The 16876-nt window shown below is 46.8% G+C and overlaps 1 protein-coding gene across 1 annotated transcript in view; it reads left to right on the forward strand.

Moving 5' to 3' along the window:
* Positions 1–16876, forward strand: part of LOC121003108 (canalicular multispecific organic anion transporter 1-like) — a 67709-nt gene that overhangs the window by 15346 nt on the left and 35487 nt on the right. The window contains exons 10-11 of the mRNA XM_040434686.1: positions 604–705; positions 11791–11934. Coding sequence (XP_040290620.1) covers positions 604–705; positions 11791–11934 — 246 coding nt within the window. The remainder of the gene's footprint in view (positions 1–603; positions 706–11790; positions 11935–16876) is intronic.

A 16876-nucleotide genomic window follows, 5' to 3' on the forward strand; every position in this document is an offset into this window, starting at 1 on the left:
CCCAACAGGGACACTTTCTGTAATCAACCTTTTGACAAGGAACTGAGTAGCGATTGTTTAAAGCAGAAACCCCTTTAAATATCCTTGTATCTGAAGTATTCGAAGGCTAGAGGAGGACCCATAGAAGTAAACAATATGGTGTTGCCTATTTTTTTCTGATTTACACCAACACATCAATCCATCCAAGTCCTTTTTAATGTGCTTTATTAGTTTAGGAGAAGTATGTCCCGAACTTTGGACTAGTTCTACTCGTTGGTTCTCCAGTGTTTCCATGCAGGGGCAGATTTGGAACTTAAAGTGGCCCTAGAAAAAAGAATAAAAGTGGCCCCATGTTGTAGGTCGGTCCAAATTGACAGAACATGACCCGAAACAAGTAGGCGGGAACAACAGAAGTAGGCAGGGCCTGCAGTACCGTAGTGCAGCACAGAATATCGCCCCAGCAGAACCAAATACTGCAGGACGGCAAAAACTACTGCCGCCCAAGCCACATTATTAAACTGTATCACCATCATGAGGACGGTAATATAGTTGAGTTGAGGAGGGCTCCTGCGACCGTTGAGCATCAAATCATTATATATTATATTTTTATTTCTTATTGTACAGATTACGAATACACTGGACTGGTTGGTGCGATTGACGGCAGAGCTGGAGACCAATATTGTTGCAGTTGAGCGTGTGGATGAGTACATTAAAGTAGAGAACGAAGTAAGTTCTGAGGGCTTTGGCCAACGCTATAGACCTAAGGATAAAGTCAGTTTATCACATAGATTACCTTTAAGTGTTTATTTGTCGTAAAAATCCCATGTCGTGCCTCTCTTTTTATGAAGTTATGTCACAGACTGTTTCTATATTGTTTTTTGTTGAAATTAGCATGTATGAGAAGTTAGCTGCTACCTCCCTCACGGATGACACTGAGAAACTATACTCCATGTTCTTCCTGGTAATACTATAGGTATAGTCTGTAAACTAGGTAGAAGTCTCTGGTCTGATTGACACCGGAGTTTAGAAAACCTGTGGAGCCATAACAGTTATCCATTATATAACTAGATAATTCTAAACAGAAATTGAATAGCTTATATTGGTTTGATATATTTGCTAGACGTCCTGTATACAGTAATTATTGTTTACGGGTCATGTTTAGGTTTATGCAGTGGTTTTGTTATAGGGCTGTGGTGGCAAACCTATGGCACGCATGCAAAATGGGGCACTCAGGGCCGTCTCTGTGGGCATGTGCACAGGGCCCGGTTATAAGGCAGGCAGGGCCAGACTGGCAATCTGGTGTCTGGCACTATGACACGTCCTGACAGTGGTGCTCCCACCCACAGCTAACTCTGAGTGGGCCTTCAGCAATATTGCCCTGAGCAGAAAGGAGTTCTGACGTCAGTATGTCAGACACTCTGCCGAGCTTTTTGGCTTCAGCCCTCCCCACTGCAGAATGTCACGGCTGTATGTGAGCAACGAGAGCATACACAGTAAATAGAGCTACTGACCGGACCCAAACTAGGGAGGATAAAGGGTGACCCCTGTCAGACCCTCAAAGCTCTCCCTATGCTGCTAAAGCACATGCCCGGATCCAAATGGTGGAACGAGGCATGCCCGCGTACCTAAGACTGATGACCACTGTAACCCCTACAATAGTGGAAGGGGCACGGCCACCGGTGCCCTGCTCAGTATATGGAGGGAACCGTGGTCGCCTCAGATCCAGTCAGAAAATAAACAGATACATTACAATGTCTGCACACTTAGCTGAAGGAGCTGCAGCAGCAGAGAAGACGGATCCAAAGACAGCTGGCAATATCCGGAGTACTTGCTGCAGCAGAACACAGGTCCAGTGAAATGATAGCTTACAAGTGAAGATACTCAAGCAAGAGCTACAACTCAAATGAGAAATATAATCCACACCCTACAAAGGAGGAGGGGTGATTTAAAGGCAGGGAAATCAAACGCAGGAGGAACAGCTGGGAGGAAGGAAACAGAAAGTAAAAACCTCATCACAGGGGCGGAGAAACAGAGCAGTGAGAACTCCTCCAAGCTCTAGTAGTGACATCATCACAGGGGTGGAGAAACAGAGCTGTGAGAACATCTCAAAGCTCTGGTAGTGACAGTACCCCCCCCTCTACGGGTGGACTCCGGACACCCAGGACCCACCTTCTCAGGATGAGCCCTATGAAATGCCCTGATGAGGCGAGTGGCTTTAATGTCCGACACCGGAACCCACATCCTCTCCTCAGGACCATAACCCTTCCAATGAACGAGGTACTGAAGAGAACCGCGGACAATGCGAGAGTCCACAATTCTGGAAACCTCAAACTCCAGATTGCCATCAACCAAAATCGGAGAAGGAGGCAAAGAGGAGGGTACCGTGGGCTGGACATATGGTTTTAAGAGAGATCTGTGAAATACATTATGTATCTTCCAAACCCGTGGAAGATCAAGACGGAAGGCAACAGGATTGATGACTGACAAGATTTTATAAGGCCCAATAAACTTGGGACCCAATTTCCAGGAGGGAACCTTCAGTTTAATATTTCTTGTAGACAACCACACCAGATCACCCACATTCAGGTCCGGACCAGGCACACGTCTCTTATCAGCCACACGCTTATACTTCTCACTCATCTTTCTAAGATTACTCTGAATCTTTTGCCAAATGGTAGACAAAGATGAGGAAAATCTCTCCTCCTCAGGTAAACCAGAAAGAGCCCCTCCCGAGAATGTCCCAAACTGCGGATGGAACCCATATGCACCAAAGAATGGTGACTTATCAGAAGATTCCTGACGACGGTTGTTCAGAGCAAACTCAGCAAGAGGGAGAAATGAACACCAATCCTTCTGGTTCTCTGCCACAAAACAGCACAAATATGTCTCCAGATTCTGATTGAGGCGCTCAGTCTGACCATTCGACTGCGGGTGAAAAGCAGAAGAGAAGGACAGCCGAACCCCCAGGCGAGAACAGAAAGCCTTCCAGAACCTGGACACAAACTGCGTGCCTCTATCGGAAACAATATCAGAGGGAATGCCATGCAATTTAAGAATATGGTCGACAAAAGCTTGCGCCAACGTTTTAGCATTGGGTAAACCAGGGAAAGGTACGAAATGAGCCATCTTGCTAAAACGGTCCACCACCACCAGGATCACCGACTTCCCTGAGGAACGAGGAAGATCCGTGATAAAGTCCATGGACAGGTGTGTCCAAGGACGGGAAGGTATGGGTAACGGGAGAAGGGAACCTGAAGGCCGTGAACGAGGGACCTTAGCGCGAGCGCACGTCTCACAAGCAGCCACAAAACCCTCCACCGACTTACGAAGAGCCGGCCACCAAAATCTCTGAGCAATGAGATCTACCGTGGCTCTACTCCCGGGGTGACCAGCAAGAACAGTATCATGATGCTCCTTGAAGAGTTTGTGACGTAGCTCAGGAGGCACAAACAACTTCCCAGAAGGACAACGGGCAGGTGCCTCAGTCTGGGCAGCCTGGACCTCGGCCTCCAAATCAGAATATAGAGCAGAAACAACTACCCCCTCCGCCAAAATGGGACCCGGGTCCTCGGAGTTTCCTCCTCCCGGAAAACAGCGAGAGAGAGCATCAGCCTTCACATTTTTGATCCCAGGGCGGAATGTAACAACAAAATTGAATCTGGAGAAGAACAGAGACCATCTGGCCTGTCTCGGATTCATACGCCTGGCCAACTCCAAGTATGCCAGATTCTTATGGTCGGTAAAAACGGTGATAGGGTGCCTGGCCCCCTCCAACCAATGGCGCCATTCCTCGAAAGCCAACTTGATGGCCAACAACTCCCTATCTCCCACATCATAGTTTTTCTCTGCCGGGGAGAGTTTTTTAGAGAAAAAGGCACAGGGTCGCCATTTGGCAGGAGAAGGGCCCTGGGACAAAACCGCACCCACACCCACCTCGGAAGCATCCACCTCAACAATAAAAGGTAAGGAAACATCGGGATGCACCAAGACGGGAGCAGACGCAAAACTCTCTTTAATCTTAGAAAAAGCTGCAAGCGCCTCCTCCGACCAAGAGGACAAATCCGCCCCCTTTTTTGTCATGTCAGTGAGGGGTTTGACAACAGAGGAATAATTCAAAATGAACTTTCTGTAATAGTTCGCAAAACCCAGAAAGCGCATCAATGCCTTCTGATTCTCAGGAAGCTCCCACTCAAGTACAGCACGGACCTTCTCCAGATCCATGCGAAAACCAGAAGCAGAGAGGAGAAAACCCAGAAATTGAATCTCCGATACCATAAAAAGACATTTCTCCAGCTTGGCGTACAATTTATTTCCCCGCAGAATCTGCAGAACCTGAAAAAGATGATCCTGATGGGTCTGAACATCAGGGGAAAAAATCAAAATATCATCAAGATACACCAATACAAATTTTCCCCTCCCCACGACAGCACCACTGAGAGATGGCTCCGCCTCCATGGACAGGAAACCTGTAGCATAAAAAGGTGGAGCCACTCTCCCACCTCAGTGAGGTTTCCTGTCCTGGAGCAGGAGACTTGTAGCAAGTTTTCCTTTTAGGGACCCATGGCTTGGAAATACTAGGAAATCCTAGAGAGCCATGGGTCATACCAGTCGCCAGGTACGGTTACCTGAGGGGTGGAGGTTGGTCCAGGCCAGCCGTTCATCCTAGGACTGAGGCACCGGTCCCTCGAAGGAGTGTGACCGCGTGGGGCCGCAGGGTAGATGCGGCTAACGGAGGACGCGCCAGAGGGCGGCTGTCCCAGGCGTGTACCCAGGAGGGACTGCAGGCGGAAGCCGGATCAGTGGAACACGCCGGAGCGCCGACCGGAAGTCGCAGGAATGACGTCAGGTAAGACGTGCGTTCCACAGTAAGAGTTCCGGTCAGGTGACCGGAAATAAAAGGGTTCTCGCTGCCGGCACTTCTCAGAGACGCATCGAGGTCAGCGGACCTCACTTAAACTTTGGCCAGTGTTTTTTCTCTCCGCAACAGAGTTGATGCAAGCGGCAGAAGGGTGAGGACACCTCGGTTGCAGGCTCTTCCAGGGAACATGTGGAACTCTCAGAGGAGAGGTGCTGTTCCCTGCAACATATTTATTATTGTTAATATCCTCTATGCCTCTAGGATGGAAGAGGATAAGAGACCGGAAGATGCTGAGACTGAAAAGCAGGCGCCGGTATAGAAGACTTCTAAGGGGGTAAGATACGGGATACTTATGAGGATACTAAAGTATGTTTTTTGTATCTATCACTTGCTTCTTTTTAGACGGCACCTAAAAAGGCAGCGTCAAAAAAGAAATATAAGGAATGTGCATTGTGTAAATGCCCCTTGTCTTCATCGTATACCAAAAAATTATGCCAGGATTGTATTGAGAGGACTCTGGCAGAAGAATCTCCGAACTTCATGAAGGGCATTAGAGAATTAATTAAAACAGAAGTCAAGGAGACCCTTAAATCTTCAAAGAAGTCTAAAAAGACACTAGAAAAGGCGGATTCAGACATAGAATCTACAGGTGTTAGCGATGAAGATAGGGATGAGGTATCAGAGGATTCATCCCTAGAGGAAGAAGAACAGGAGAAAATTTTTTTGTTTCCAGTAACTGACACGGAAAAACTGCTTAAAAGACGTCAGAGAAGATAGGTCTATGTCGGACACAGTCTTTGAAGGATTGAGGGAAAAGAAAAGAAGGTGTTTCCCTTTACATAGGAGCATATCGGCTTTAATTGAAAAAGAGTGGAAGAGGCCGGATAAGAAAGCTTTTGTTAGTAAGAATTTTAAAAGAAAATACCCTTTTGAGGAAGAGGCTACAACTTCATGGGATAAAGCACCTAAATTAGACGTGGCCATTTCTAAAGTTTCCAGGAGATCATCCTTACCATTCGATGATATGGGGTTTTTAAAAGACCCGCTGGACAAGAAGATAGACTCTTGCCTTAGAAATACTTGGGAAGCATCCACAGCCTCCTTTAGACCTAATATTGCAGCTACAGTTACGGCCAGGTCCTTAGCCTTGTGACTGGAAAGACTAGAGGGACAATTGAGAGATAAGTGTCCTAGGGATCAGATTTTAAACTCATTGCCAACTCTGCAGAAGGCGGCGGATTTCCTATCGGACGCTTCCGTTGAGGCGGTTCGGCTAGCGGCCAGATCTGCGTCAACTTCAAATTCTGCCCGTAGAGCCCTATGGCTGAGGAACTGGAGGGGAGGCGACATGGCCTCTAAACAGCGGCTATGTAGTATCCCCTGCCAGGGGCAGTTTTTGTTTGGCCCAGAGCTGGATGCTCTCTTAGAAAAAGCAGCAGATAGGAAAAAGAGAATGCCTCAGGAGTCTTCTTTTTCTCAATTTAGGCCTTATAGACGTCCCTTTCAGAATCCTTCCAGGTTTCAGGGAAGGAGACAGCCGGGGGATAGAGATCAGTTCCCCAGACCTAGAGGGTCAGGCGGTAGGGGATTCATGTTCGGAAGTTCATCCTCCTCCCAGAAGGACAAGCTGTCCAAAAAATGACGCCAGATCACAGGTAGGAGGGAGACTAAAAAAATTTCCCTCCGCCTGGAGAGAAGTTGCAGGAAAATGGGTGACTGGAGTTGTGACAGAGGGCTTAAAACTACAGTTCAGAGGACAATTTCCTCAGAAGTTTGTGGTTACAAAGAAATCCAAAAAATTGTCAAGAGAAGTGGATTTGTTGATAGAGAAAAAAGTATTAATACCAGTACCGAGGGCAGAACAGGGGGAGGGCTTCTACTCTACTCTGTTCTTAGTCAAAAAGCCGGACTGTTCCTACCGGACGATTATAAATTTAAAACAACTAAACAAACATCTGGTAATAAAAAGATTTAAGATGGAAACAATAAAGTCGGCAATCCATTTAGTATTTCAGGGATGTTTCATGGCAATACTAGATTTGAAGTACGCATATCTACATATCCCGATGCATCCCCGCGCTCAGAAATTTCTGAGGGTAGCAGTTATAGAGAACCAGGGAACCAGACATCTACAGTTTCAGGCCATGCCCTTCGGCCTATCAACGGCTCCGAGAACCTTTACCAAGGTGATGGCGGAGGTGGCATCCTTTATCAGGAAGGAAGATATTATTTTTCTTCCCTATCTAGACGACTTCTTGATTATAGCAAAAACACGAGAGGAATGCCAGAATTCAGTCCAGAAAGTAATTCAGATCCTGGAGCGTTTGGGCTGGATAATCAACTTGAAAAAATCCAGGTTAGAGCCCAGCACAAGTCAGACATTCCTGGGATTGCAGCTGGACTCGGTTCAACAGAGAACGTTTCTTCCCTCAGAAAAGATAACCAGAATCCAGAACGAAGCCCGGAGAACCCAGGAGAATCCGTGGATATCAGTCCGGAAAGCAATGTCCATACTGGGTATGATGACTGCCTGTATTCCAGCAGTACGATGGGCACAGTTCCATTCAAGGATTTTGCAATGGGAAATATTAACTACAACAAAACGAAAGGAATTGACCTTGGACTCCAAGATATGTCTCAGCCAGAGGACCCTTGTCTCCCTCAACTGGTGGTTGGAGGCCAGAAACTTAGACCAAGGTGTCCAGTGGAATCACCCCGATCCAATAGTAATTACAACGGACGCCAGCCCATGGGGGTGGGGCGCACATTTCAGGGGTCAGTTGAGGCAGGGGATATGGTCCCCGTTAGAAAAACAGTTCTCTTCCAACAGGAAAGAATTGAGAGCAGTACTACTAGCCTTAAGGACAGCCCTTCCGGAACTGCAACACCGGCATGTCAGGATCATGTCGGACAACAGGACGGTGGTATCATACCTAAACCGTCAGGGAGGTACCAGATCCCGATCTTTGATGAGAGAGACAGAGATAATATTCGCAGGGATAGAAGGGGATCTAGCTCACATATCCGCTCTGCATATAAAGGGGGAGGAGAACGTCCAGGCCGACTTTCTAAGCCGTCATCGGTTGAAACAGGGAGAGTGGTCCCTGGACCCAGCAGTGTTTGCAAAAATAGTGGATCTATGGGGGATACCAGATATAGATCTTTTTGCCACCAGGGAAAACAGACAAATAGAAAGGTTTTGCTCCCTCAGCCCTTACGAATCCCCGTTTGGAGTAGATGCCTTTCTCCTAGAATGGAAATTTCATCTGGGATATGCCTTTCCCCCTCTGCAACTCCTTCCCAGAGTACTCAAAAAGATAAGGGAGGAAAAGTCAAACATGATAGTGATAGCCCCCTTCTGGCCCAGAAGGGCATGGTTCTCCCTGCTAAGATCCATGTCGGTAGCAGAGCCATGGATTCCGAATCTCCTGAGGCAGGGCCCAGTAATGCACCCAGAGATAGAATCCTTAAATCTCACAGCATGGAGATTGAGAGGGCACACTTAATTAAGGAAGGATTCTCGGAAGCACTAGTTACTACCATTCTTAGTAGCAGGAAAAAAGTAACTAATACTATTTATGCCAGAATATGGAAGAGATTTCTATCCTTTGCAGGTCTCGACACCAGTATTTGGCCAGAAAGGATTTCCACCAAACAGGTATTAGAATTTCTACAGAGAGGGCTATCTCTAGGATTAGCAAAAAGTACCCTGAAGGTTCAGGTTTCGGCACTCTCAGGTTTGAGTGGTAGGAGCCTGGCCATGGATCCCTGGATAGTTAGGTTCTTCAAGGCAGTGGATAGGATTGCACCAGTCAGGGGACCCAGATTTCCCCCCTGGGACTTGAACTTGGTTTTAAAAGCCTTGACTACTCGTCCATTTGAACCCATTGAGGATTGCTCAATTAAAAATCTTACGCTAAAATTGGTTATGTTGATAGCGCTTATTTCAGCACGTAGAGTTAGCGAGCTCCAGGCACTATCTATTAATACCCCATTCATGACCATACGCGAGGATAGGGTGATACTGAGGCCAGATCTGAAGTTCATCCCTAAAGTACCTTCTAAGACTAACAGGTTGCAGGAAATATTTCTCCCAGTCTTTTTTCCAGAGCCAAAATCTCAGGAGGAAGAAAGATGGCACTTATTAGATGTAAGAAGGTGCCTGATCCAGTACCTGGAGAGATCCAAGGACTGGAGAAAATCCTCATCCTTGTTGGTCCTGTACGCAGGGGCCAGGAAAGGTAATGCGGCCTCAAAAAGTACCATCGCCCGGTGGATTAGAGAGCTAATTTCTTTAGCTTACTCCTGTTCTGGTCTGTCTCCTCCGCTATCTTTGAAGGCACACTCTACTAGGGCGGTGTCTACCTCTTGGGCAGAAAGGTCTAGTGTTTCTATTGACCAAATCTGCAGGGCGGCCACATGGGCTTCTCCGTCTACCTTCTACAAACACTATAGACTTCAACTTGATTCCATCTCTGACCTACTTTTTGGTACTAAAGTATTAGAGGTTGTCACCCACCCTTGATTTCTATGTAATCTCTCTCAGTGGTGCTGTCGTGGGGGAGGGGAAAAATGATGATTACACTTACCGGTAATCGGATTTTCCTGACCCCACGACAGCACCCGTCTAATTCCCTCCCTAAGGTGGTGGTTGGTGAAAAATTTCACGTGGTGAGATGCAAAAAAAAAAAAGTATATGTATATTGTATTAACCAAAAGGGGAGTCCCTCTCATACTCTGTAAACCCACTGAGGTGGGAGAGTGGCTCCACCTTTTTATGCTACAGGTTTCCTGTCCATGGAGGCGGAGCCATCTCTCAGTGGTGCTGTCGTGGGGTCAGGAAAATACGATTACCGGTAAGTGTAATCATCATTTTCCCCATTAAATGGTAGAAAATACTATTAACAAAATGCTGAAAGACGGCCGGAGCATTCATCAGGCCGAAAGGCATAACGAGATTCTCGAAATGCCCGTTAGGGGTATTAAAGGCCGTTTTCCATTCATCCCCCTCTCTGACCCTGACCATGTTGTACGAGCCTCTCAAATCCAATTTGGAAAAAACCTTGGCCCCAACAATTTGGTTGAAGAGGTCCGGGATCAGAGGAAGGGGATAGGGATCGCGAATCGTGATACGGTTCAGCTCCCTAAAATCTAGGCAAGGTCTCAGAGAGCCATCTTTTTTTTTAACAAAAAAAAACCCTGCGGCAACAGGTGATTTTGAGGGACGAATATGCCCCTTATCGAGACTCTCGGAGATATAGGTTCGCATTGCGATTCTTTCCGGTTGTGAGAGATTGTAGAGGCGTGCTTTTGGCAGCTTGGCGCCGGGAATGAGGTTAATGGGACAGTCAAACTCCCGGTGAGGAGGTAGCTCCTGAACACCGGTCTCGGAAAACACGTCCGAGAAATCTGAGAGAAATGATGGCACAGTTTTAGTAGACACCTCTGCAAAAGTCGCTGTGAGACAATTCTCTCTACAAAAGTCACTCCACTCATTTATTTGCCTTCCTTGCCAATCAATAGTGGGGTTATGTCTAGTGATGGCATATTGTCCTGATGAAGGGGGCAGTCCGCCCCTGAACACGTAGACCTATATAAATAAAGACCCACTTTATTTTATCTATTTGAGTCCTGTCTTCTGCAGCAGCGCCGCTTTTTATAAGGTTCATTTTTTATACCTATCCACTGTTATGTCTAGTGAGCCAGGGTAACCCCAAAACTAGAGGAGAAGGCAATCCGTTAAGGATAAAACAAGATATATCCTCCACATGAGTGTCACCTACAGCTAGCCGGATATTGTGAACAATGCCCTTCAGAGATCTCTGTGAGAGTGGAGCAGAGTCAATAGCAAAAACAGGTATATCCTTTTCTAATGTGCAAACCTGAAAACCATGCATGGCTACAAATTGAGTGTCAATAAGATTGACAGCCGCTCCACTATCGACAAAAATCTCACAAGAAATGACTTTGCTCTCTAGCGCCACCCTGGCAGACAGGAGAAAACGGGAATTGCAGGTCAGAGGAAAAGCATCAATTCCTACATCAACTTTGCCCAAAGTAGCAGATGAAGCAGAATTTGATGATTTACCTTTTGAGGTTTTTCTCTTATTATCGCTCTTAGTACAGTTCAAGAATCTCCTAGACGGACAAACATTTGCCAAATGACCTATGCCCCCACAACAAAAACACACCATACTCTGAGGACTAAATCCTCTTTTATCAGGGGCAAGTCGACCTAGCTGCATGGGCTCCTCCTCAGAGGGGAGCGAGACTGAATGAGTCCGCACCACTGCCCCTAGACTGACAATGGCTGGACAGAGAGGTCTTGTTTCTTTCTCTTAGACGCCTGTCAAGGAGTACCGCCAATGACATGGCAGACTCTAAGGACGTTGGTCTCTCATGGAAAGCAAACGCATCTTTCAATCTCTCTGAGAGACCATGACAGAACTGACTCCGGAGTGCAGCATCATTCCAACCTGAATCAGCTGCCCATCTCCGAAATTCAGAACAATAAAGCTCCGCAGACAGTTTGTTCTGGCATAAAAAACGTAAGTTAGATTCGGCCAGAGCAACACGATCCGGGTCATCATATATCTGCCCCAGGGCCACAAAAAATCTTTCCACGGATCGAAGGGAGGGATCCCCTGATCCCCAAGTCTGAGCATTACCCCTGAGCAGGGAGATGACAATCCTCACCCTCTGCTCCTCATTACCAGAGGAGTGGGGACACAAGCAAAAATGGAGTTTGCATGCCTCTCTGAAACGAACAAAATTCTCACTGCCCCCGGAGAACGTTTCCGGAAGTGAGACCTTTGGCTCGCAACAGACTCCATGGGCCGGAGTGGACTCCCATATAGTTCAGTGTATTGTACATGTAGAAAGTAAATATTTTATACATATACTGTATATATCGTTGTATAAACTCAGCGTTCTTTGCTATGTTCATCTATCAGGCAGAGTGGACGACCCAGAAGCGCCCCCCACAGAACTGGCCAGATAGAGGCGTTGTGCAGTTTGTGGACTACGAGGCCCGTTACCGATCTGAATTAGACCTTGTTCTACATGGAATTTCATGCACTGTTGACAGTATGGAGAAGGTAATACGTGACTGTATGATCGATGGATGGATAGATCCAAAGATTGGTGGATAGATCCATAGGTTGGTGGATGGATCCATAGACGGATAGATGAATGGGTCCATAGATAATGCAAAAGACAGTTAGACCAACCACTCAAAACTATGTATGAGGGGAGTTCAGGTGCATGCTACCATCAGCATACTGCTTTATGCGCAATTTCACATGCAAACATTGAAAACATGTAGAAATGTAAACTCCATTTCTGCTGTACTTACTATATCAATATTTAAAGCTCTATGCACATATTTTTGATCAAGAATATGTCGGGCCCATCTACCAGCGACAAGGTGGCTTTCATCAAGCAGGACTGACACTACCAGTCTTGTCTCTTCTGGGCTTTTGTCCTACAAAATTCAGGGCAATGCAGAATCCAGCTATAGGTCACTCTGCCTAGTGCTTATAATCAGAGTATCCCATAGCTGGATTCTACTTTTCCCTGAATGCAGTTTACATTTATTCATATTTTCAATGTTTGCATGAGTGTCTTTGTGCAGAAAGTAACATGCTACTACTTGTATTTCTTGTTTGCTTTTAATCCATAGATGGATAGATAGATACGAAATGGATATGAGAGAGAGATTTGATTAGCTGGATACAAGAGCGATAAATAGATCCCAAAAAAATTCTCGCCTCTCCACAGGCACTAGTGGGAATACGTACTCTGCACTGGAGGTGCAGTAACCCAGTGGTTCACTGCTAAAAGGGTTTCTGTTGTAAATTACTGCTAAAAGGGTTTATGTTGTAAATTGCTGCTAAAAGGTTAATATTCAGGTTCACCGCTCTACAATGTTTACTGTGGTGACAATATGTGCACTTTGTATCCCAAAAGGTGTTATATAGGAAATTAGGAAGAAAATATTACAATAGTGGTTCACTTTTCGCCATTTTTCCTTACGCTCAGACTTCTTGTGGTTTTTAATTTTGCCCATTGTTTTCAATAGCGGTATTTTGTGCTGCCAGGTATATTTGGTTCTGCTGGGGTGGTATTTTGTGCTGCACTATGGTATTGCTGGGCCCACCTACTTCTTCTGTCCTGTATTCGCCTTGTGTTGGTCTTCTGTCAGTATGTCAGTATGGACCCACCTACACCATGGGGACACTTTTAGTTGTTTTTCTTTTCCAGGGTCTGTATATGGACTCTATATTATGGAGGTCCTCCATTGAAGGATGTACAGTATGTAAGGAGATGATGAACTATGTAATATAATATACTTTAAGTTCACAGTCCGCCCCTGTACAGTCGTGGCCAAAAGTTTTGAGAATTACATAAATATTGGAAATTTGAAAAGTTGCTGCTTAAGTTTTTATAATAGCAATTTGCATATACTCCAGAATGTTATGAAGAGTGATCAGATGAATTGCATAGTCCTTCTTTGCCATGAAAATTAACTTAATCCCAAAAAAAACTTTCCACTGCATTTCATTGCTGTCATTAAAGGACCTGCTGAGATCATTTCAGTAATCGTCTTGTTAACTCAGGTGAGAATGTTGACGAGCATAAGGCTGGAGATCATTATATCAGGCTGATTGGGTTAAAATGGCAGACTTGACATGTTAAAAGGAGGGTGATGCTTGAAATCATTGTTCTTCCATTGTTAACCATGGTGACCTGCAAAGAAACGCGTGCAGCCATCATTGCGTTGCATAAAAATGGCTTCACAGGCAAGGATATTGTGGCTACTAAGATTGCACCTCAATCAACAATTTATAGGATCATCAAGAACTTCAAAGAAAGAGGTTTAATTCTTGTTAAGAAGGCTTCAGGGCGTCCAAGAAAGTCCAGCAAGCGCCAGGGTCGTCTCCTAAAGAGGATTCAGCTGCGGGATCGGAGTGCCACCAGTGCAGAGCTTGCTCAGGAATGGCAGCAGGCAGGTGTGAGCGCATCTGCACGCACAGTGAGGCGAAGACTTTTGGAAGATGGCCTGGTGTCAAGAAGGGCAGCAAAGAAGCCACTTATCTCCAAAAAAAACCCCAGGGACAGATTGATCTTCTGCAGAAAGTATGGTGAATGGACTGCTGAGGACTGGGGCAAAGTCATATTCTCCGATGAAGCCTCTTTCCGATTGTTTGGGGCATCTGGAAAAAGGCTTGTCCATAGAAGAAAAGGTGAGCGCTACCATCAGTCCTGTGTCATGCCAACAGTAAAGCATCCTGAGACCATTCATGTGTGGGGTTGCTTCTCATCCAAGGGAGTGGGCTCACTCACAATTTTGCCCAAAAACACAGCCATGAATAAAGAATGGTACCAAAACACCCTCCAACAGCAACTTCTTCCAACAATCCAACAACAGTTTGGTGAAGAATAATTCATTTTCCAGCACGATGGAGCACCGTGCCATAAGGCAAAAGTGATAACTAAGTGGCTCAGGGACCAAAACGTTGACATTTTGGGTCCATGGCCTGGAAACTCCCCAGATCTTAATCCCACTGAGAACTTGTGGTCAATCCTCAAGAGGCGGGTGGACAAACAAAAACCCACTAATTCTGACAAACTCCAAGAAGTGATTATGAAAGAATGGGTTGCTATTAGAGTTGAGCGAACACCTGGATGTTCGGGTTCGAGAAGTTCGGCCGAACTTCCCGGAAATGTTCGGGTTCGGGATCCGAACCCGACCCGAACTTCGTCCCGAACCCGAACCCCATTTATGTCAATAGGGACCCGAACTTTTCGGCACTAAAAAGGCTGTAAAACAGCCCAGGAAAGAGCTAGAGGGCTGCAAAAGGCAGCAACATGTAGGTAAATCCCCTGCAAACAAATGTGGATAGGGAAATGAATTAAAATAAAAATAAAAAAAATTAAAATTAACCAATATCAATTGGACAGAGGTCCCATAGCAGAGAATCTGGCTTCACGTCAGCAGAGAATCAGTCTCTTCATGCCATAGCAAAGAATCTGGCTTCATGTCAGCAGAGAATCAGTCTCTTCATGCTATAGCAGAGAATCTGGCTTCATGTCAGCACAGAATCAGTCTTCATGTCATAGCAGAGAATCAGGCTTCACGTCACCCACCACTGGAACAGGCCACTGTCACACATTTAGGCCCCGGCACCCAGACAGAGGAGAGCGGTCCCGTAACAGAGAATCTGGCCTTATGTCAGCGCAGAATCTGTCTTCATGTCATAGCAGAGAATCAGGCTTCACGTCAGCCACCACTGCAACAGGCCACTGTCACACATTTAGGCCCAGGAACCCAGGCAGAGGAGAGAGGTCCCGTAACAGAGAATCTGGCCTTATGTCAGCGCAGAATCTGTATTCATGTCATAGCAGAGAATCAGGCTTCACGTCACCCACCACTGGAACAGGCTACTGTCACACATTTAGGCCCCGGCACCCAGACAGAGGAGAGCGGTCCCGTAACAGAGAATCTGGCCTTATGTCAGCGCAGAATCTGTCTTCATGTCATAGCAGAGAATCAGGCTTCACGTCACCCACCACTGGAACAGGCCACTGTCACACATTTAGGCCCCGGCACCCAGACAGAGGAGAGAGGTCCCGTAACAGAGAATCTGGCCTTATGTCAGCGCAGAATCAGTCTTCATGTCATAGCAGAGAATCAGGCTTCACGTCACCCACCACTGGAACAGGCCACTGTCACATATTTAGGCCCCGGCACCCAGACAGAGGTGAGAGGTCCCGTAACAGAGAATCTGGCCTTATGTTAGCACAGAATCTGTCTTCATGTCATAGCAGAGAATCAGGCTTCACGTCACCCACCACTGGAACAGGCCACTGTCACACATTTAGGTCCAGGCACCCAGGCAGAGGAGAGCGGTCCCGTAACAGAGAATCTGGCCTTATGTCAGCGCAGAATCTGTATTCATGTCATAGCAGAGAATCAGGCTTCACGTCACCCACCACTGGAACAGGCCACTGTCACACATTTAGGCCCCGGCACCCAGACAGAGGAGAGCGGTCCCGTAACAGAGAATCTGGCCTTATGTCAGCGCAGAATCTGTCTTCATGTCATAGCAGAGAATCAGGCTTCACGTCAGCCACCACTGGAACAGGCCACTGTCACACATTTAGGCCCAGGCACCCAGGCAGAGGAGAGAGGTCCCGTAACAGAGAATCTGGCCTTATGTCAGCGCAGAATCTGTATTCATGTCATAGCAGAGAATCAGGCTTCACGTCACCCACCACTGGAACAGGCCACTGTCACACATTTAGGCCCCGGCACCCAGACAGAGGAGAGCGGTCCCGTAACAGAGAATCTGGCCTTATGTCAGCGCAGAATCTGTATTCATGTCATAGCAGAGAATCAGGCTTCACGTCACCCACCACTGGAACAGGCCACTGTCACACATTTAGGCCCAGGCACCCAGACAGAGGAGAGAGGTCCCGTAACAGAGAATCTGGCCTTATGTCAGCGCAGAATCTGTATTCATGTCATAGCAGAGAATCAGGCTTCACGTCACCCACCACTGGAACAGGCCACTGTCACACATTTAGGCCCAGGCACCCAGGCAGAGGAGAGAGGTCCCGTAACAGAGAATCTGGCCTTATGTCAGCGCAGAATCTGTATTCATGTCATAGCAGAGAATCAGGCTTCACGTCACCCACCACTGGAACAGGCCACTGTCACACATTTAGGCCCCGGCACCCAGACAGAGGAGAGCGGTCCCGTAACAGAGAATCTGGCCTTATGTCAGCGCAGAATCTGTCTTCATGTCATAGCAGAGAATCAGGCTTCACGTCAGCCACCACTGGAACAGGCCACTGTCACACATTTAGGCCCAGGCACCCAGGCAGAGGAGAGCGGTCCCGTAACAGAGAATCTGGCCTTATGTCAGCGCAGAATCTGTATTCATGTCATAGCAGAGAATCAGGCTTCACGTCACCCACCACTGGAACAGGCCACTGTCACACATTTAGGCCCCGGCACCCAGACAGAGGAGAGGT

Source organism: Bufo bufo, chromosome 6, assembly GCF_905171765.1.
Source record: "Bufo bufo chromosome 6, aBufBuf1.1, whole genome shotgun sequence".
NCBI lineage: Eukaryota > Metazoa > Chordata > Amphibia > Anura > Bufonidae > Bufo > Bufo bufo.